The sequence below is a fragment of the Oncorhynchus nerka genome, linkage group LG12, assembly GCF_034236695.1.
Source record: "Oncorhynchus nerka isolate Pitt River linkage group LG12, Oner_Uvic_2.0, whole genome shotgun sequence".
Classification (NCBI taxonomy): Eukaryota; Metazoa; Chordata; class Actinopteri; order Salmoniformes; family Salmonidae; genus Oncorhynchus; species Oncorhynchus nerka.
This window is the reverse complement of record NC_088407.1, coordinates 22,310,834-22,332,766: the sequence shown is the minus strand read 5'-3', so window position 1 is coordinate 22,332,766 and position 21,933 is coordinate 22,310,834. Positions and strand designations below refer to the sequence as shown.

The 21,933-nt window shown below is 39.7% G+C and overlaps 1 protein-coding gene and 6 non-coding genes across 10 annotated transcripts in view; 1 reads left to right on the top strand and 6 right to left on the bottom strand.

Annotated features, from left to right (window-relative positions):
* gba2 (glucosidase, beta (bile acid) 2) overlaps window positions 1-7,831 on the top strand; it is a 34,544-nt gene extending 26,713 nt beyond the window's left edge. For all 4 annotated transcript variants that reach the window (XM_029674305.2, XM_029674301.2, XM_029674304.2 and 1 more), the window contains 6 exons: window positions 2,230-2,381; window positions 2,474-2,580; window positions 2,921-3,063; window positions 3,602-3,717; window positions 4,108-4,299; window positions 6,585-7,831. In XM_029674305.2, the coding sequence (XP_029530165.1) occupies window positions 2,230-2,381; window positions 2,474-2,580; window positions 2,921-3,063; window positions 3,602-3,717; window positions 4,108-4,299; window positions 6,585-6,893 (1,019 nt within the window). In that variant the 3' untranslated portion in view covers window positions 6,894-7,831. The remainder of the gene's footprint in view (window positions 1-2,229; window positions 2,382-2,473; window positions 2,581-2,920; window positions 3,064-3,601; window positions 3,718-4,107; window positions 4,300-6,584) is intronic.
* A 2,060-nt stretch (window positions 7,832-9,891) lies between these two features.
* Window positions 9,892-9,965, bottom strand: trnan-guu (transfer RNA asparagine (anticodon GUU)). Its single transcript has one exon. It is a non-coding gene; the product is annotated as a tRNA-Asn (tRNA).
* Window positions 9,966-11,036: 1,071 nt separating this feature from the next.
* trnad-guc (transfer RNA aspartic acid (anticodon GUC)) lies at window positions 11,037-11,108 on the bottom strand. The gene has a single exon. It is a non-coding gene; the product is annotated as a tRNA-Asp (tRNA).
* Window positions 11,109-14,762: 3,654 nt separating this feature from the next.
* Window positions 14,763-14,836, bottom strand: trnan-guu (transfer RNA asparagine (anticodon GUU)). The gene has a single exon. It is a non-coding gene; the product is annotated as a tRNA-Asn (tRNA).
* Window positions 14,837-15,907: 1,071 nt separating this feature from the next.
* Window positions 15,908-15,979, bottom strand: trnad-guc (transfer RNA aspartic acid (anticodon GUC)). The gene has a single exon. It is a non-coding gene; the product is annotated as a tRNA-Asp (tRNA).
* A 3,659-nt stretch (window positions 15,980-19,638) lies between these two features.
* On the bottom strand, window positions 19,639-19,712 carry trnan-guu (transfer RNA asparagine (anticodon GUU)). Its single transcript has one exon. It is a non-coding gene; the product is annotated as a tRNA-Asn (tRNA).
* A 1,071-nt stretch (window positions 19,713-20,783) lies between these two features.
* trnad-guc (transfer RNA aspartic acid (anticodon GUC)) lies at window positions 20,784-20,855 on the bottom strand. The gene has a single exon. It is a non-coding gene; the product is annotated as a tRNA-Asp (tRNA).
* Window positions 20,856-21,933: the final 1,078 nt, after the last annotated feature.

Genomic DNA, 21,933 nt, shown 5'->3' with positions numbered 1-21,933 from the left:
ACTATTTTAGCACCGTTTCGTACTGCTCTGAGACGAGCATGGGGACAGGTCTTGATAAATCAATGAGATTTTCATTTTGACTCAGTCTCTGTTTGGGTATTGGTTAGACTAAAATTATGGTGTAGAAATGTTATCCTCTTAGTGTGTAACATTTTAACTAGGCAAGTCGGTTAAGAACAAATAGCCAACTTCTTCCTCCCAGTTGAGGAATTGAACCCCGTTCTCCCGTGTGTCCGCGCACAACACAGGGATTCTTTAGCTAAATAGCCCAGTACTGTGTAGTCTACTCCTGACCGTCACGTTGTACAACGCCATATTTTCCGTTCCATCCTAACGGAAACCGAGGGTTTTTCACTTTTTCTTGGAATATAAACACCATAATATTAATCTAATTAATCCCAAACGCTCTAAAAGTAATTGGAAAGGTAGATACACATTTGTGACATTGTGGTTACAATAAAGAGTGTAAATAAGATACTGTTTTTATTTACAGTAGTGACGGACAGCTGGGGACATTTTGAAAACAGGTTTTCAAACACTTGTAGCCTGGTTATCAGGACAATCAACTCTTTATAGCCTGGCTACTGTAGGTGTGAACATCCCCCTACCTGTAATGTATTCGATGCTGAAGTGTTACATTTCTAACTCAAAACAGTGGTATAGTATTTCTTTATGCTTTCGTTAATAAAATAAATTTTAAAAATAAATTTAAAATGCAGATGGTTATTTAAACTACATTTTAGATGTACTTCCACCCTGCTCCACGACCATGGAAAAAACCTTGCTGAGGTGATCATTGTAGTATCCTCTTTCTTTAGCCAAAATATATTGAAACACAGCTTAGCCTTTTGTTAATCACCCTGTCATCTCAGATTTTGAAATTATGCTTTACAGCCAAAGCAAGACAAGCATTTGTGTAAGTTTATCGATAGCCTAGCATAGCATTATGTACAGCTAGCAGCAGACAACTTGGTCACGAAAATAAGAAAATCAATCAAATTAAATCGTTTACCTTTGATTAGCTTCGGATGTTTTCATTCACGAGACTCCCAGTTAGACAGCAAATGTTCATTTTGTTCCATAAAGATTATTTTTATAGCCGAAATACCTCCGTTTGGTTGAGAAATCCACCGGAAACTGCGGTCACGACAACGCCGAAAAATATTCTAAATTGGATCCATAATATCGACAAACATGGCAAACATTTTTATAATCAATCCTCAAGGTGTTTTTCAAATATCTATTTGAAAATATATCAACCGAGACTATTGGCTTTTCAGTAGGAGTGAGAGGAAAAATTACTACCTTTGTGTTTTTTACGCAAGAATCACTCTGAGCCCTCTGCTGGCCACTTACGTAATGTAGTCGTTTACGCTCATTCTTCAACATAAAGGCGTGAAACTATGTCAAAATGCTGTAGACACCTTAGGGAATACGTAGAAAAGGGAATCTCGTTGATATCCCTTTCAATGGCCAGTAGGGGTGCATAGGAACACAACGGTTTCAAAATAAGAGGCACTTCCTGATTGGATTTTCCTCAGGTTTTCGTCTGCAATATCAGTTCTGTTATATTCAATAGACTATTTTGACCGTTTTGGAAACTTTATTAGAGTTTTCTATCCTAAGCTGTCAATTATATGCATATTCTAGCATCTTGTCCTGACAAAATAGCCCGTTTACTTTTGGAACGTTATTTTCCAAAAATGAAAATAGTGCCCCCTAGTTTCAAGAGGTTAAGAACAATTTCTTATTTACAAGGACAGCCTACTCCTTCCTCCCAGTCAGGAAATGTAACCCCGGTCTTAGTGAATCTGCATTGTCTTACGTTAAATAACATGTCTGCCTTCTGTACAGAGGTAGCCATCAGATAAGAATGAGCGCATCAGTTGTGTTCTCTAGGGAGATTTATGTATCTTGTCTATTATCTAACCTTTATTTTATATTTATCTAATATTGTTTTTCTTTCTCACTTATTGTATATGTATGTGAAGCACTTTGAACTGCATGAATGAATTTGTGTCAAATCGCCAGTTGGCAACCCATCAATTATGGGATTAATTGACACATAAACAAACATTACAATAATTCACTGTGATAATTTTTATTCCTGTGTTCTGTGCAGTGAGCATCGCATAGAGTATAAAAAATCAATACATAATAGTAAATAAGGTTATTCAAACAATTATTTTGTCATATCTACTGTATAAATAAAGTTTGATTTTGATCTAGATGACGAGCCGTGGCAGCGTGTCAACGCCTACCTAATCCACGACACTGCTGACTGGAAGGACCTGAACCTGAAGTTTGTCCTGCAGGTCTACAGAGACTTCCACCTGACCCAGGACACACAGTACCTCCAGGACATGTGGCCCATCTGCCAGGTAGGAAGGAGTCTCACAGGATGAGTGCTGATAGGATCAGTTACAATAATAAGGATTGTATTATTCAATCAATGTTATTATATCCCCTTCAGGCCGTGATGGAGTCAGAGATGAAGTTTGATACGGATGGAGACGGTCTGATAGAGAACTCGGGCTACGCCGACCAGACCTACGACGGATGGACCGCAACAGGACCTAGGTGAGAGCTGAGGAAAAGGGAGGGAGCTGGTAAATGACGTGACATAACTTGTAACAATACTCATTGTAGTAGAGGTTCCCACTGATGGCGAACAGGAAAAGACGAAGTCCGTTGACGGAGTTGTATTTTTAGCTGCTTTCCTGACGCACCCCAGGGAGGTGAGACTGTGTTCTAAGGTCACATCAAAGAATTCAACTTCCTGTTTTCGACCAGGAATTATACTGCATGCGTGTTTTAATGTATAAGGCGAGGTCACACTTTGTAATTTAAATATTTCCATGTGTTACTTTTTTAGTGTTTGTTTATAGGAATTATAATCTGCTCTCTCCCTCTCTCTCAGTGCGTATTGTGGGGGTCTGTGGCTGGCCTCTGTGTGTGTGATGTGTAAGATGGCCAGGCTGGTGAACAATGAGGCTGCATTCCAGCGCTTCAGAGACATACTAGACCGGGGGAGCGCCGCCTTCGACAAGCTGCTGTGGAATGGTCAGTACCTTATTTCTGCCTGTAGGCGGCGCACGTTCAGTAATGAATAGGGAGTAATGCTGCAATTATTGTTTTGTGTTACACATTCTTCAGCAATGTCACACATTTGCTAAGAAGTGTGTTCTTGTGATGTTGTGTTTTTATAGAGTTTGAAATTAAGCCACAATTCTGTAGTAAACAACTAGCAACTAAACTTCTGTAATACAAATGACTAATTAATTATATTGTACATGAATCATAGACAACCATACATTTATGGTCATTATACCAGAGTTTTATATGCTTGGGATCTGTGTCAGATATGTTATAGTTAGTATTCTTAATAAATGACTTCAGCCCTCGTTTAGTACAGTGGTCAGTATCCCCGCCTGTCATGCGGGAGCCAGGGAGACCGGGCTTCAATTCCCTGACGGGTTGGAAAAAACGTTTTTGTTTCTGTATTTGAGATGAGCCTCGTAGTAAAAACACCATTCAGAGCCTGGCTTTAATTTAGCTGTATAATTAAGACTAAAAGCTGACTATGTCTCTGTCTCTTCAGGCCAGTACTACAACTACGACAGTAGTGGGCAGGATCTCTCCAACAGTGTGATGTCAGACCAGTGTGCTGGCCAGTGGTTCCTGCGGGCATCTGGATTGGGAGATGGCCAGTTTCAGGTCAGACACAAAGCCAAGACATAAATAGTAATACTATTGTTGACTACTAAAACCCTAATAAAAAACGATTGACCAAACAAGTGCCACAAACTGGGCAAACAGGAACATTTTGATCCTGATCAGACTGATGTTTCAACCTCCATTGGTCTAGTAATGATTGTACTAGGATTTGTATCAGATTTCTCTTACTGATTGGAATGTGACTTTGTTGCTTTACATTATCGCGCATTCCTTTTTTATCTGGCTGATTACATAAAGTGACAATGCCTTAAAGTGCTTAAAATGACTTATTATTATTACTGTTAATGACATCCTGACTCAACATAGCATTCTGACCACACTGATTGAATCTAACTACACAAACAAAACAATAAACTACCTCTCCCCCAGGCCTTTCCTAAGGAGAAGATTCGCAGTGCACTGAAGTCTGTGTTTGACCTGAACGTGATGAGTTTCGCTGGGGGTCAGATGGGTGCGGTTAACGGTATGAGGCCGGAGGGGGTACCTGACCACTCCAGTGTCCAGTCAGACGAGGTGTGGATCGGAGTGGTGTACGGACTGGCTGCTATTATGATCCATGAGGTGAGTGAGTGAGAAAGTCAGTATGGGGAGAGGGGAGGGAAGCCTCCTGACCTTTTCAACAAACCTTTTTTAAGTAACGAGGCTGCAATGAAAACTAATGGGACTGTGTTGACATCAAAGTTTGCTGTGTGAACTATTAAGCGTTGATTGACATGGTAATGGCGCTATAGTATTGGAGAAAAGTTGAGAAAAACCGACCCCTCCGACGCTGTACGTTACATTGTGACGTGTCATGGCGTAACGTATAGCACGCATAAAGCAACTCATTCTGTCTTAGAGCCTCTCTCCACCAGGTGAAGCACTTCTCTCACCATTTAAAAACAAGAAGGGGACAGGGTAAGGGGGAATACCTAATCATTTTTTGCGTCATCACTGCAAGCTGTCATGACTCTCAAAAGCTGCTGTTTACTTCTGAAGATCACTTTAGTACCGCCCTAAAAACCCAATTCGACTCAAACCTCCAAATATAGTAGTCTCTATAAATATATATTTATAGTAGTCTTTAATGTTTTATTTACATTTTAGAGGGGATAAGTTGGACAGATCGAGTGAAAAAAGCCGTTTCCCCACACGACATCTCTCCTTCTCACTATCATGCATTAGTTTCACTTCCCCACCTGTCATTTTTAAAAAGACCCGACGGAGCTCATTGCCTTCTTGAATCATGCAGTGACGGGCATCATGTAGTAGAGGTCGACCGATTATGATTTTTCAACGCCAATGCCGATTATTGGAGGACCAAAAAGCCGAATTATTATTATTATTATTATTATTATTATTATATTTTTTTTTTGTATAATTATATATATTTGTAATAGTGACAATTGCAACAATACTGAATGAACACTTTTTTATTTTAACTTAATATAATACATAAATAAAATCAATTTAGTCTCAAATAAATAATGAAACATGTTCAATTTGGTTTAAATAATGCAAAAACAAAGTGTTGGAGAAGAAAGTAAAAGTGCAAAATGTGCCATGTAAGAAAGCTAACTTTAAGTTCCTTGCTCAGAACATATGAAAGCTGGTGGTTCCTTTTAACATGAGTCTTCAATATTCCCAGGTAAGAAGTTTTAGGTTGTAGTTATTATAGGACTATTTCTCTCTATACCATTTGTATTTCATATACCTTTGACTATTGGATGTTCTAATAGGTACTTTAGTATTGCCAGCCTAATCTCTGGAGTTGCTAGGCTTGAAGTCATAAACAGCGCAGTGTTTGAAGCACAGCGAAGAGCTGTTGGCAAATGCAGGAAAGTGCGTTTGAATGAATGTTTACGAGCCTGCTGCTGCCTACCACCACTCAGTCAGACTGCTCTACCAAATAATAGACTTAATTATAATATAATAAGCCATAGATCATTAATAACGAGCCATAGATCATTAATATGGTCAAATCCAGAAACTATCATTTCGAAAACAAAACGTTTATTCTTTCAGTGAAATAAGGAACCGTTCTGTATTTTATCTAACGGGTGGCATACCTAAGTCTAAATATTGCTGTTACATTGCACAACCATCAATGTTATGTCATAATTATGTACAATTCTGGCAAATTAATTACGGTCTTTGTTAGGAAGAAATGGTCTTCACACAGTTCGCAATGAGCCAGGTGCTGCTGCATATACCCTGACTCTGTTGCGCAGAACGCAAGAGAAGTGAGACAATTTCCCTAGTTAAAAGAAATTCATGTTAGCAGTGATTCAACGATAAATTAACAGGCATCGATTATATACAACGCAGGACAAGCTAGATATTTTTGTGGAGTGCAATGTAATCGGCTATAATCGGTGTCCAAAAATGCCGATTACCGATTGAAATAAACTTGAAATCGGCCCTATTTAACAGTCCATTCTGATTAATGGTCATTGATTTTGTTGGAAAGGGGAGAAATTGTGCTTTACAATGGTATTGATAATTACAGTTGATCTGGAAGTATTATGTTTTTTGGGCGCTAAAATAAGGTCAATTTTACGGACCAGCGCGATATACAAGTAAGTCGCTCTGGATAAGAGCGTCTGCTAAATGACTTAAATGTAAATGTTAGTTCACGTTACTACAAACTTTTTTTGCTCAGTCTGTCATATCAGTAAATTCAACAAATAATACAAAATGTAACATTTTCAGATATGACATCCAATCCTCTCCCATCTTCCACATTTCAAACCAAAATATCTTACCTCCAAACCCACCTCTATGTACTATGTCAATCCAATCGATTTATCAATTTACCAATCATGGAAAACTAATATCTCACCTCTGAACCCCTCTCTCGGTGTCAGGGTATGTTGGAGGAGGGTCTACGTACAGCAGAGGGCTGCTACCGGACGGTGTGGGAGCGTCTGGGCATGGCCTTTCAGACCCCGGAGGCCTACTGTGAGAAGGGCATCTACCGCTCCCTGGCCTACATGAGGCCTCTCAGCATCTGGGCCATGCAGCTAGCCCTGGATACCTCACAACCACGAGACCAGGCCCCCAAGACCACCACCACACCTACTGACCAGGCCCCCCAGACCACCACCACTATACAAACTGCGACGGAGGGAGAACCCGGACAGAAGGAGAGTCAGGACCAGGGTCACATTCTGTAGTCTAAACGTTATCGAAAGTAGCTGATTGCACCACAGAGACTGAGTTGCTGGGACAGGGACGGAGGGGATACCAGAGGAAGATCTCAAGGCGAGAGAGGACATGAGGAGTATACAATTGTCTCTTTCTCAAAACCCATTGGATGGGAAAGCCAGAGGTCCCTTCCCTCTGACCTTCTCCCAATGGGTTTTGAGAAGGAGGGGATGAGAGAGGACATGAGATTACAATTGAAATCTTCCCAATGAGAGGAGAGTCTGGACCAGGACTATGTTCAGAAGCCTAAATGTTGTTGAAAGATGCATATAGAACTGTTATGAATGGACCCGAGATTAATTATTCTATGTCAGAGAGGGGTGTTAGTTCTACGTAACATATTTATATCAGAAAATGCCACAATGTTGTGCCCTGCTGAACACGTCCCTGGACCAGACTGGTGTGGATGAGGAGAGACCCCAAAAAAAGGGTTGTCCCAGAACTGAGGCAGTCGAACTGAAGAACAACAACATTTGATTCTCTAAAGATTTCAAGTTCCAGAATCTAATGACTGAACCTTGCCCTCTGGCTGTCTGTCATCTCATTCTACATGGAGTTTACAACGCAACATCCTGTTCCACTGGTTGTCTCTGTAGACACACACACACACACACACAACCATAAATACTCAAGCTTACATCTACAGAACAAAACAAGCTCATATGCAAAGTGTGACAATGACACTGTATATCACTGTAGCAGCTATAATCAAATTAGTCTTAATTTGAATGAGAATGAATATGTTTATTATTTCAGACTTCGACTGGCAGGTTTAACCAATGGTAGACAGAGTCTAGAAGACTTAGAATGAAGACTTGATAAAAATCGGTATTTGAAGATTGTTATTCTTTATTTCTATGTTTGAATGCTGTATAAAGTGTTAAAAAAATAAAAGTTGTCAATCTTTTTTTCACTGAGTTTTGTAGTAATAGGGGGGGAAATGCATACAGTTCAAGGAGGGGATACTGCCCACTACTAATGACTGAGTGTGTCCTGGAATTCAACCAATGCGCATCAGTTAATCACACAACATCATCCTGTTCCACTGGTTGTCCATATCAGTACACAGTAGTGTGCGCCACCCTATGGGACTCACAAATCACAGCCAGTTCTGATACAGCCTGTATTCAAACCAGGGCGTCTGTAGTGACGCCTCTATTTCATTTTGGGCTGGGTAAATACAAGTGAATTTATTCATGAAAGTCACCTTGTCTGGGAGAAATTTACAGTTAGAAAAATGTCGCGCCGGGGTAAGCTTACGCAAAACACTCACCTTATTTGAAGTGTTACCAAAATCCCCATTGGGAAAAAGGTATGGTCGAAAAACAATTGTAACCATTTTCATGTTTGACTGCTAGGTTTTACGGGTATTATGACTCATACCGTGGTAATCTATTATAGATTCTTAATTGAAGGTCCCTTAGCCAGATCAATAACAATGACATGGTCCTTTGAGTGAGATTTATATTTTCAAAACAGAACGGTCAAGATCTACAGTAATAAAACAACAGAACTTTGCCACCACCCTCCATTTTACAAGTGGGTTAAACGACACTGTAGAGTAGCTATAGTGGAGTAAAGACAAGTACTGAAGGTCATTTTACAATGAGGCTTCTCTCACAGGCAGAAGTATAACAAAGAAAGCCAAGAGTGTGCAAAGGGTGGCTACTTTAAATCTCAAACATAAATATATTTGGATTTGTTTCACACTTTTGGTTACATGATTCCATATGTTATATTTCATAGTTTTTATGTCTTCACTGTTATTCTAAAATGATGAAAATAGTCAAAATAAAGAAAAACCCTTGAATGAGGTGTGTCCAAACTTTTGACTGGTACTGTACATATACAATACATAGCTAAATGATATAGTCTGTCGAGCCAGATTAATATACAGTGGTGTAAAGTACTTAAGTAAAAAGACTTTAAAGTATGAAAATTGGGTACTTTTTTCCACCACTGGTATTTATACTTTTATTCAAGTATGACAATTGTGTTCTTCTTCCACCACTGTTAATATATAATGAGGATAGGGTCCTTCGGGCAGGATGCTTATCTATATTCCAAAATATGTTTCTTTGAGCCAGATTTTCCATACAGAACGGTCAAGATATGCAGTAATAAAACCACAGGCCTTTGCTTTCAAATCAAATCAAAGTTTATTTGTCACGTGCGCCGAATACAACATCTAGTAGACCTTACAGTGAAATGCTTACTTACAGGCTCTTAACCAATAGTGCAAAAAAGGTATTAGGTTAACAATAGGTAAATAAAGAAATAAAACAACAGTAAAAAGACAGGCTAGAAACAATTGTTCAGGAGTCTTATGGCTTGCGGGTAAAAACAAGGTAGAAGCCTTTTTGTCCTAGACTTGGCACTCCAGTACCGCTTGCCATGCCGTAGTAGAGAGAGCAGTCTTTGACTGGGGTGACTGGGGTCTTTGACAATTTTTAGGGCCTTCCTCTGACACCACCTGGTGTAGAGGTCCTGGATGGCGGGCAGCTGAGCCCCAGTGATGTACTGGGCCGTACGCACTACCTACCCTCTGTAGTTATTTATATACCCAATCGGGCCACCGCCTCCCATTTTTACCAGTGGTTTCAATGCAACTGTTCTCATGTTGTATGTTCAAACACATCAATCAAATCTTTAGATTAACAGTCTAAGGCTCAAAGCAATTGCGCCACAGACATGGAGTTGGTAGAAAGCTGACCTTTGACCCCTTGCTGTCTGTGATCTCATTATATATGGAGTTTAGATATATGGTGAAGCTATTCAGCAACTGATGATCACAGGCCACTGACACCCATTTTACTAGGATGGAAAATATAACACTCTTCCTCTTTTACATTCAACAACTCACCAATCACATCTAAAAACAGGATACAGGAGAAGATACACACGGAATCAAATTTACACTACAGGAAAGTCTTCTGACATCACAGAGCTCAACAAATGGAAAACACTCGTCCCTGGGTGGGCTTGAACCACCAACCTTTAGATTAACAGTCTAACGCGCTAACCAATTGCGCCACAGAGACCAAGCTGCTAGGAGCAGGACACACGTGGAACAAGGATCACGTTCATTTCATGGCAATCACTCCGCAGTTACATGGTTGCAAGAATTCTATCATCTTATCCGGACAGAGAAATATTTAGCTTTCAGTCATAATTGTATAGCAAAACAGAGGGGTAACATCCAGATCTGAACAGACGTATATACTACATGGTTTATCTTAAAGATATATTTTATCTTTAAATACTATCAAAACCCCAAAACTCCCCAAGGCAGCCTGAAAAGTAGCAGAGTTTGTCGTTAGCCTCTTACCAATAAAAGACTCTGAAAGGGACTGAATACTCGCTAAATATAGCGTCAAAGTCGCTAAATTGACTCTATACACTAATTCAAAATGGCACAAAGTTATACAGTATACGGCTATCTACTCACTGCTCTAGAATCTTGGAAAAAACATCGCAATTCAAGAGGGGTGCTAAGAAAGCAATGCCAAAACCGGACGACGCTGGGCCAATTGTGGGCCACCCTATGGGACTAACCAATCACAGCCAGTTGTGATAGCCTGGATTCAAACCAGGTTGTCTGTAGTGACGCCTCTATTTCATTTTGGGCTGGGTAAATACAAGTGAATTTATTCATGAAAGTCACCTTGTCTGGGAGAAATTTACACAGTTAGAAAAATGTCACGCCGGGGTAAGCTTACGCAAAACACTGACTTTATTTGAAGTATTACCAAAATCCCCATTGGGAAAAATGTATGGTCGAAAAACAATTGTAACCATTTTCATGTTTGACTGCTAGGTTTTACAGGTATTATGACTCATACCGTGGTAATCTATTATAGATTCTTAATTGAAGGTCCCTTAGCCAGATCGATAACAATGACATGGTCCTTTGAGTGAGATTTATATTTTCAAAACAGAACGGTCAAGATCTACAGTAATAAAACAACAGAACTTTGCCACCACCCTCCATTTGACAAGTGGGTTAAACGACACTGTAGAGTAGCTATAGTGGAGTAAAGACAAGTACTGAAGGTCATTTTACAATGAGGCTTCTCTCACAAGCAGAAGTATAACGAAAATAAAATTCTTACCTCCCCGTCGGGGAATTGAACCCCGGTCTCCCGCGTGACAGGCGGGGATACTGACCACTATACTAACGAGGACTGAATGTGTACTGGAATTCTACGTATCCAGATCAGTTCAGTTAAAGCAACAGCATCTCCTTCGTTGTCTACAAAAGTACACATTTAGACGCGCATACACACACATCAGACGATCACGGTTATTTGAATATTTAAAAATCCGAACAAACCTCAGTATTCCTTTACTTGTGTGCGTGTTCATTTGACCTTTTTTTTGGGGGGTTAACAATGAAAACTTTTTCTAAATTAAATGATCATTGAGACATTATTACATACAGGGATACACCGTGACAATTGAAATTCTTTATTTAATAAAACAACAGTTGAACTGTTGATTTTTAGTTTTGATGACAGTGCATTGAGCTAGCGCATTTAGTCCTCCAGTCAACTCTGACAACCTATTTTCTCCACTTCAAATAGAAATGACTGTCGCGTACATAGCCACGGTTCCACAAAACCTGACCCAGAGCAATGCAAAACACTCACCAGAAAAGTCATTTCAAACAGAATCCATCAATCATGGCGAAAATCAGACTTCTCTTTCACCGTTGCTGTTGGCCAAAAACTACTGGAGAATTGCAGCCTGTCCGTTGTGATAGCCTGCCTTTGACGTTTGTGTCATTCTGACTTGTCAAGTGTTTTTTTAAATGCGTTTTTCAATGTCGACTATCCTGATAGCAGAAATAATGTCATATTATCCGAAGAGTGAAATCATTTCAAATGCCCATCCCTAACAAACACGATACCAACATGTGTCGACAAACTAGGCCTGCGCACACTTTAAACAACAAGACAAAATATATTCATTTTAATTTTCTCAAAGTTATACATGGTGATATACAGTGATTTATCACAATGGTGTTTCTGAAAATGAAAATAAGTTAAAGCAGTAAAGAAGAGTAGATAATAGATTCTGAATGTATTGTTCCTCAAACCAGATTAATGTATACATACATACACATATACAGTACCATTTAAAAGTTGGGACACACCTCCTCATTCAAGGGTTTTTCTAGATTTTTTACTATTTTCTACATTGTAGAATAAAAGTGAAGACATCAAAACTATGAAATAACACATATGGAATCTTTTAGTAACCAAAAAAGTCTTAAACAAAACACAAGATATTTTATATTATCCAAAGTAGCCACCCTTTGCCTTGATGACAGCTTTGCACACTCTTGGCATTCTCTCCACCAGCTGCACCTGGAATGCTTTCCAACGGTCTTGAAGGAGTTCTCACAAATGCTGAGCACTTGTTGACTGCTTTTCCTTCCCTCTGCGGTCCAACTCATCCCAAACCCTCTCAATTGAGTTGAGGTCGGGTGATTGTGGAGGTCAGGTCATCTGATGCAGCACTCCATCACTTTGCTTCTTGGTCAAATAGCCCTTACACAGCCTGGAGGTGTGTGGGTCATTGTCCTGTTGAAAAACAAATGATAGTCCCACTAAGCGCAAACCAGATGGGATGGCGTATCGCTGCAGAATGCTGTCGTAGCCATGCTGGTTAAGTGTACCTTGAATTCTAAATAAATCACCAACAGTGTCACCAGCAAAGCATCCCTACACCATCACACCTTGTCCTTGCTTCACGGTGGGAACCACACACACGCAGAGATCATGCGTTCACCTACTCCTCGTCGCACAAAGACAGAGCGGATGGAACCAAAAATCTCACATTTGGAGTCAGACCAACGGACAGATTTCCACCGGCTTAAGGCCATTGCTTGTGTTTCTTGGCCCAAGCAAGTCTCTTCTTATTATTGGTGTCCTTTAGTAGTGTTTTTGTTTTTACAGCAGTTTGACATTGAAGGCCAAATTCACATAGTCTCCTCTGATGGGTTGATGTTGAGATGTGTCTGTTACTTGAACTCTGTGAAGCATTTATTTGGGCTGCAATTTCTGAGGCTGGTAATTCTCATGAACTTATCCTCCACAGCAGAGGTAACTCTGGGTCTTCCTTTCCTGTGGCGGTCCTTACGAGAGCCAGTTTCATCATAGCGCTTGATGGTTTTTGCGATTGCGCTTGAAGAAATTTTCAAAGTTGTTGAAATTTTCTGGATTGACTGACCTTCGTGTCTTAAAGTAATGATGTACCGTCGTTTCTCTTTGCTTATTCGAGCTGTTCTTGCCATAATATTGACTTGGTCTTTTACCAAATAGGGCTATCTTCTGTATTCCAACCCTACCCTGTCACAACACAACTGATTGGCTGAAACGCATTACGAAGGAAAGAAATTACACAAATTAACTTTTAACAAGGCACACCTGTTAATTGAAAGGCCTTCCAGGTGACTGCCTCATGAAGCTGGTTGAGAGAATGCCAAGAGTGTGCAAAGCTGTCATCAAGGCAAAGGGTGGCTACTTTGAAGAATCTCAAACATAAATATATTTGGATTTGTTTCACACTTTTTGGTTACTACATGATTCCATATGTTTTATTTCATAGTTTTTATGTCTTCACTGTTATTCTAAAATGATGAAAATTGTCAAAATAAAGAAAAACCCTTGAATGAGGAGGTGTGTCCAAACTTTTGACTGGTACTGTACATATACAATACATAGCTAAATGATATAGTCTGTCGAGCCAGATTAATATACAGTGGTGTAAAGTACTTAAGTAAAAAGACTTTAAAGTATGAAAATTGGGTACTTTTTTCCACCACTGGTATTTATACTTTTATTCAAGTATGACAATTGTGTACTTCTTCCACCACTGTTAATATATAATGATGATATGGTCCTTCGAGCAGGATGCTTATCTATATTCAAAAATATGTTTCTTTGAGCCAGATTTTCCATACAGAACGGTCAAGATATGCAGTAATAAAACCACAGGCCTTTGCTTTCAAATCAAATCAAAGTTTATTTGTCACGTGCGCCGAATGCAACACATCTAGTAGACCTTACAGTGAAATGCTTACTTACAGGCTCTTAACCAATAGTGCAAAAAAGGTATTAGGTTAACAATAGGTAAATAAAGAAATAAAACAACAGTAAAAAGACAGGCTAGAAACAATTGTTCAGGAGTCTTATGGCTTGCGGGTAAAAACAAGGTAGAAGCCTTTTTGTCCTAGACTTGACACTCCAGTACCGCTTGCCATGTGGTAGTAGAGAGAGCAGTCTTTGACTGGGGTGGCTGGGGTCTTTGACCATTTTTAGGGCCTTCCTCTGACACCACCTGGTGTAGAGGTCCTGGATGGCAGGCAGCTGAGCCCCAGTGATGTACTGGGCCGTACGCACTACCTACCCTCTGTAGTTATTTATATACCCAATCGGGCCACCGCCTCCCATTTTTACCAGTGGTTTCAATGCAACTGTTCTCATGTTGTATGTTCAAACACATCAATCAAATCTTTAGATTAACAGTCTAAGGCTCAAAGCAATTGCGCCACAGACATGGAGTTGGTAGAAAGCTGACCTTTGACCCCTTGCTGTCTGTGATCTCATTATATATGGAGTTTAGATATATGGTGAAGCTATTCAGCAACTGATGATCACAGGCCACTGACACCCATTTTACTAGGATGGAAAATATAATACTCTTCCTGTTTTACATTCAACAACTCACCAATCACATCTAAAAACAGGATACAGGAGAAGATACACACGGAATCAAATTTACACTACAGGAAAGTATTCTGACATCACAGAGCTCAACAAATGGAAAACACTCGTCCCTGGGTGGGCTTGAACCACCAACCTTTAGATTAACAGTCTAACGCGCTAACCAATTGCGCCACAGAGACCAAGCTGCTAGGAGCAGGACACACGTGGAACAAGGATCACGTTCATTTCATGGCAATCACTCCGCAGTTACATGGTTGCAAGAATTCTATCATCTTATCCGGACAGAGAAATATTTAGCTTTCAGTCATAATTGTATAGCAAAACAGAGGGGTAACATCCAGATCTGAACAGACGTATATACTACATGGTTTATCTTAAAGATATATTTTATCTTTAAATACTATCAAAACCCCAAAACTCCCCAAGGCAGCCTGAAAAGTAGCAGAGTTTGTCGTTAGCCTCTTACCAATAAAAGACTCTGAAAGGGACTGAATACTCGCTAAATATAGCGTCAAAGTCGCTAAATTGACTCTATACACTAATTCAAAATGGCACAAAGTTATACAGTATACGGCTATCTACTCACTGCTCTAGAATCTTGGAAAAAACATCGCAATTCAAGAGGGGTGCTAAGAAAGCAATGCCAAAACCGGACGACGCTGGGCCAATTGTGGGCCACCCTATGGGACTAACCAATCACAGCCAGTTGTGATAGCCTGGATTCAAACCAGGTTGTCTGTAGTGACGCCTCTATTTCATTTTGGGCTGGGTAAATACAAGTGAATTTATTCATGAAAGTCACCTTGTCTGGGAGAAATTTACACAGTTAGAAAAATGTCACGCCGGGGTAAGCTTACGCAAAACACTGACTTTATTTGAAGTATTACCAAAATCCCCATTGGGAAAAATGTATGGTCGAAAAACAATTGTAACCATTTTCATGTTTGACTGCTAGGTTTTACAGGTATTATGACTCATACCGTGGTAATCTATTATAGATTCTTAATTGAAGGTCCCTTAGCCAGATCGATAACAATGACATGGTCCTTTGAGTGAGATTTATATTTTCAAAACAGAACGGTCAAGATCTACAGTAATAAAACAACAGAACTTTGCCACCACCCTCCATTTGACAAGTGGGTTAAACGACACTGTAGAGTAGCTATAGTGGAGTAAAGACAAGTACTGAAGGTCATTTTACAATGAGGCTTCTCTCACAAGCAGAAGTATAACGAAAATAAAATTCTTACCTCCCCGTCGGGGAATTGAACCCCGGTCTCCCGCGTGACAGGCGGGGATACTGACCACTATACTAACGAGGACTGAATGTGTACTGGAATTCTACGTATCCAGATCAGTTCAGTTAAAGCAACAGCATCTCCTTCGTTGTCTACAAAAGTACACATTTAGACGCGCATACACACACATCAGACGATCACGGTTATTTGAATATTTAAAAATCCGAACAAACCTCAGTATTCCTTTACTTGTGTGCGTGTTCATTTGACCTTTTTTTTTGGGGGGGGGTTAACAATGAAAACTTTTTCTAAATTAAATGATCATTGAGACATTATTACATACAGGGATACACCGTGACAATTGAAATTCTTTATTTAATAAAACAACAGTTGAACTGTTGATTTTTAGTTTTGATGACAGTGCATTGAGCTAGCGCATTTAGTCCTCCAGTCAACTCTGACAACCTATTTTCTCCACTTCAAATAGAAATGACTGTCGCGTACATCGCCACGGTTCCACAAAACCTGACCCAGAGCAATGCAAAACACTCACCAGAAAAGTCATTTCAAACAGAATCCATCAATCATGGCGAAAATCAGACTTCTCTTTCACCGTTGCTGTTGGCCAAAAACTACTGGAGAATTGCAGCCTGTCCGTTGTGGTAGCCTGCCTTTGACGTTTGTGTCATTCTGACTTGTCAAGTGTTTTTTAAATGCGTTTTTCAATGTCGACTATCCTGATAGCAGAAATAATGTCATATTATCCGAAGAGTGAAATCATTTCAAATGCCCATCCCTAACAAACACGATACCAACATGTGTCGACAAACTAGGCCTGCGCACACTTTAAACAACAAGACAAAATATATTCATTTTAATTTTCTCAAAGTTATACATGGTGATATACAGTGATTTATCACAATGGTGTTTCTGAAAATGAAAATAAGTTAAAGCAGCTCAGTAAAGAAGAGTAGATAATAGATTCTGAATTTATTGTTCCTCAAACCAGATTAATGTATACATACATACACATATACAGTACCATTTAAAAGTTGGGACACACCTCCTCATTCAAGGGTTTTTCTAGATTTTTTACTATTTTCTACATTGTAGAATAAAAGTGAAGACATCAAAACTATGAAATAACACATATGGAATCTTTTAGTAACCAAAAAGTCTTAAACAAAACACAATATATTTTATATTATTCAAAGTAGCCACCCTTTGCCTTGATGACAGCTTTGCACACTCTTGGCATTCTCTCCACCAGCTGCACCTGGAATGCTTTCCAACGGTCTTGAAGGAGTTCTCACAAATGCTGAGCACTTGTTGACTGCTTTTCCTTCCCTCTGCGGTCCAACTCATCCCAAACCCTCTCAATTGAGTTGAGGTCGGGTGATTGTGGAGGTCAGGTCATCTGATGCAGCACTCCATCACTTTGCTTCTTGGTCAAATAGCCCTTACACAGCCTGGAGGTGTGTGGGTCATTGTCCTGTTGAAAAACAAATGATAGTCCCACTAAGCGCAAACCAGATGGGATGGCGTATCGCTGCAGAATGCTGTCGTAGCCATGCTGGTTAAGTGTACCTTGAATTCTAAATAAATCACCAACAGTGTCACCAGCAAAGCATCCCTACACCATCACACCTTGTCCTTGCTTCACGGTGGGAACCACACACACGCAGAGATCATGCGTTCACCTACTCCTCGTCGCACAAAGACAGAGCGGATGGAACCAAAAATCTCACATTTGGAGTCAGACCAACGGACAGATTTCCACCGGCTTAAGGCCATTGCTTGTGTTTCTTGGCCCAAGCAAGTCTCTTCTTATTATTGGTGTCCTTTAGTAGTGTTTTTGTTTTTACAGCAGTTTGACATTGAAGGCCAAATTCACATAGTCTCCTCTGATGGGTTGATGTTGAGATGTGTCTGTTACTTGAACTCTGTGAAGCATTTATTTGGGCTGCAATTTCTGAGGCTGGTAATTCTCATGAACTTATCCTCCACAGCAGAGGTAACTCTGGGTCTTCCTTTCCTGTGGCGGTCCTTACGAGAGCCAGTTTCATCATAGCGCTTGATGGTTTTTGCGATGCGCTTGAAGAAATTTTCAAAGTTGTTGAAATTTTCTGGATTGACTGACCTTCGTGTCTTAAAGTAATGATGTACCGTCGTTTCTCTTTGCTTATTCGAGCTGTTCTTGCCATAATATTGACTTGGTCTTTTACCAAATAGGGCTATCTTCTGTATTCCAACCCTACCCTGTCACAACACAACTGATTGGCTGAAACGCATTACGAAGGAAAGAAATTACACAAATTAACTTTTAACAAGGCACACCTGTTAATTGAAAGGCCTTCCAGGTGACTGCCTCATGAAGCTGGTTGAGAGAATGCCAAGAGTGTGCAAAGCTGTCATCAAGGCAAAGGGTGGCTACTTTGAAGAATCTCAAACATAAATATATTTGGATTTGTTTCACACTTTTTGGTTACTACATGATTCCATATGTTTTATTTCATAGTTTTTATGTCTTCACTGTTATTCTAAAATGATGAAAATTGTCAAAATAAAGAAAAACCCTTGAATGAGGAGGTGTGTCCAAACTTTTGACTGGTACTGTACATATACAATACATAGCTAAATGATATAGTCTGTCGAGCCAGATTAATATACAGTGGTGTAAAGTACTTAAGTAAAAAGACTTTAAAGTATGAAAATTGGGTACTTTTTTCCACCACTGGTATTTATACTTTTATTCAAGTATGACAATTGTGTACTTCTTCCACCACTGTTAATATATAATGATGATATGGTCCTTCGAGCAGGATGCTTATCTATATTCAAAAATATGTTTCTTTGAGCCAGATTTTCCATACAGAACGGTCAAGATATGCAGTAATAAAACCACAGGCCTTTGCTTTCAAATCAAATCAAAGTTTATTTGTCACGTGCGCCGAATGCAACACATCTAGTAGACCTTACAGTGAAATGCTTACTTACAGGCTCTTAACCAATAGTGCAAAAAAGGTATTAGGTTAACAATAGGTAAATAAAGAAATAAAACAACAGTAAAAAGACAGGCTAGAAACAATTGTTCAGGAGTCTTATGGCTTGCGGGTAAAAACAAGGTAGAAGCCTTTTTGTCCTAGACTTGACACTCCAGTACCGCTTGCCATGTGGTAGTAGAGAGAGCAGTCTTTGACTGGGGTGGCTGGGGTCTTTGACCATTTTTAGGGCCTTCCTCTGACACCACCTGGTGTAGAGGTCCTGGATGGCAGGCAGCTGAGCCCCAGTGATGTACTGGGCCGTACGCACTACCTACCCTCTGTAGTTATTTATATACCCAATCGGGCCACCGCCTCCCATTTTTACCAGTGGTTTCAATGCAACTGTTCTCATGTTGTATGTTCAAACACATCAATCAAATCTTTAGATTAACAGTCTAAGGCTCAAAGCAATTGCGCCACAGACATGGAGTTGGTAGAAAGCTGACCTTTGACCCTGGCTATCTGTGATCTCATTCTATATGGAGTTTAGATATATGGTGAAGCTATTCAGCAACTGATGATCACAGGCCACTGACACCCATTTTACTAGGATGGAAAATATAATACTCTTCCTGTTTTACATTCAACAACTCACCAATCACGTCTAAAAACAGGATACAGGAGAAGATACACACGGAATCAAATTTACACTACAGGAAAGTCTTCTGACATCACAGAGCTCAACAAATGGAAAACACTCGTCCCTGGGTGGGCTTGAACCACCAACCTTTAGATTAACAGTCTAACGCGCTAACCAATTGCGCCACAGAGACCAAGCTGCTAGGAGCAGGACACACGTGGAACAAGGATCACGTTCATTTCATGGCAATCACTCCGCAGTTACATGGTTGCAAGAATTCTATCATCTTATCCGGACAGAGAAATATTTAGCTTTCAGTCATAATTGTATAGCAAAACAGAGGGGTAACATCCAGATCTGAACAGACGTATATACTACATGGTTTATCTTAAAGATATATTTTATCTTTAAATACTATCAAAACCCCAAAACTCCCCAAGGCAGCCTGAAAAGTAGCAGAGTTTGTCGTTAGCCTCTTACCAATAAAAGACTCTGAAAGGGACTGAATACTCGCTAAATATAGCGTCAAAGTCGCTAAATTGACTCTATACACTAATTCAAAATGGCACAAAGTTATACAGTATACGGCTATCTACTCACTGCTCTAGAATCTTGGAAAAAACATCGCAATTCAAGAGGGGTGCTAAGAAAGCAATGCCAAAACCGGACGACGCTGGGCCAATTGTGGGCCACCCTATGGGACTAACCAATCACAGCCAGTTGTGATAGCCTGGATTCAAACCAGGTTGTCTGTAGTGACGCCTCTATTTCATTTTGGGCTGGGTAAATACAAGTGAATTTATTCATGAAAGTCACCTTGTCTGGGAGAAATTTACACAGTTAGAAAAATGTCACGCCGGGGTAAGCTTACGCAAAACACTGACTTTATTTGAAGTATTACCAAAATCCCCATTGGGAAAAATGTATGGTCGAAAAACAATTGTAACCATTTTCATGTTTGACTGCTAGGTTTTACAGGTATTATGACTCATACCGTGGTAATCTATTATAGATTCTTAATTGAAGGTCCCTTAGCCAGATCGATAACAATGACATGGTCCTTTGAGTGAGATTTATATTTTCAAAACAGAACGGTCAAGATCTACAGTAATAAAACAACAGAACTTTGCCACCACCCTCCATTTGACAAGTGGGTTAAACGACACTGTAGAGTAGCTATAGTGGAGTAAAGACAAGTACTGAAGGTCATTTTACAATGAGGCTTCTCTCACAAGCAGAAGTATAACGAAAATAAAATTCTTACCTCCCCGTCGGGGAATTGAACCCCGGTCTCCCGCGTGACAGGCGGGGATACTGACCACTATACTAACGAGGACTGAATGTGTACTGGAATTCTACGTATCCAGATCAGTTCAGTTAAAGCAACAGCATCTCCTTCGTTGTCTACAAAAGTACACATTTAGACGCGCATACACACACATCAGACGATCACGGTTATTTGAATATTTAAAAATCCGAACAAACCTCAGTATTCCTTTACTTGTGTGCGTGTTCATTTGACCTTTTTTTTGGGGGTTAACAATGAAAACTTTTTTCTAAATTAAATGATCATTGAGACATTATTACATACAGGGATACACCGTGACAATTGAAATTCTTTATTTAATAAAACAACAGTTGAACTGTTGATTTTTAGTTTTGATGACAGTGCATTGAGCTAGCGCATTTAGTCCTCCAGTCAACTCTGACAACCTATTTTCTCCACTTCAAATAGAAATGACTGTCGCGTACATCGCCACGGTTCCACAAAACCTGACCCAGAGCAATGCAAAACACTCACCAGAAAAGTCATTTCAAACAGAATCCATCAATCATGGCGAAAATCAGACTTCTCTTTCACCGTTGCTGTTGGCCAAAAACTACTGGAGAATTGCAGCCTGTCCGTTGTGGTAGCCTGCCTTTGACGTTTGTGTCATTCTGACTTGTCAAGTGTTTTTTAAATGCGTTTTTCAATGTCGACTATCCTGATAGCAGAAATAATGTCATATTATCCGAAGAGTGAAATCATTTCAAATGCCCATCCCTAACAAACACGATACCAACATGTGTCGACAAACTAGGCCTGCGCACACTTTAAACAACAAGACAAAATATATTCATTTTAATTTTCTCAAAGTTATACATGGTGATATACAGTGATTTATCACAATGGTGTTTCTGAAAATGAAAATAAGTTAAAGCAGTAAAGAAGAGTAGATAATAGATTCTGAATGTATTGTTCCTCAAACCAGATTAATGTATACATACATACACATATACAGTACCATTTAAAAGTTGGGACACACCTCCTCATTCAAGGGTTTTTCTAGATTTTTACTATTTTCTACATTGTAGAATAAAAGTGAAGACATCAAAACTATGAAATAACACATATGGAATCTTTTAGTAACCAA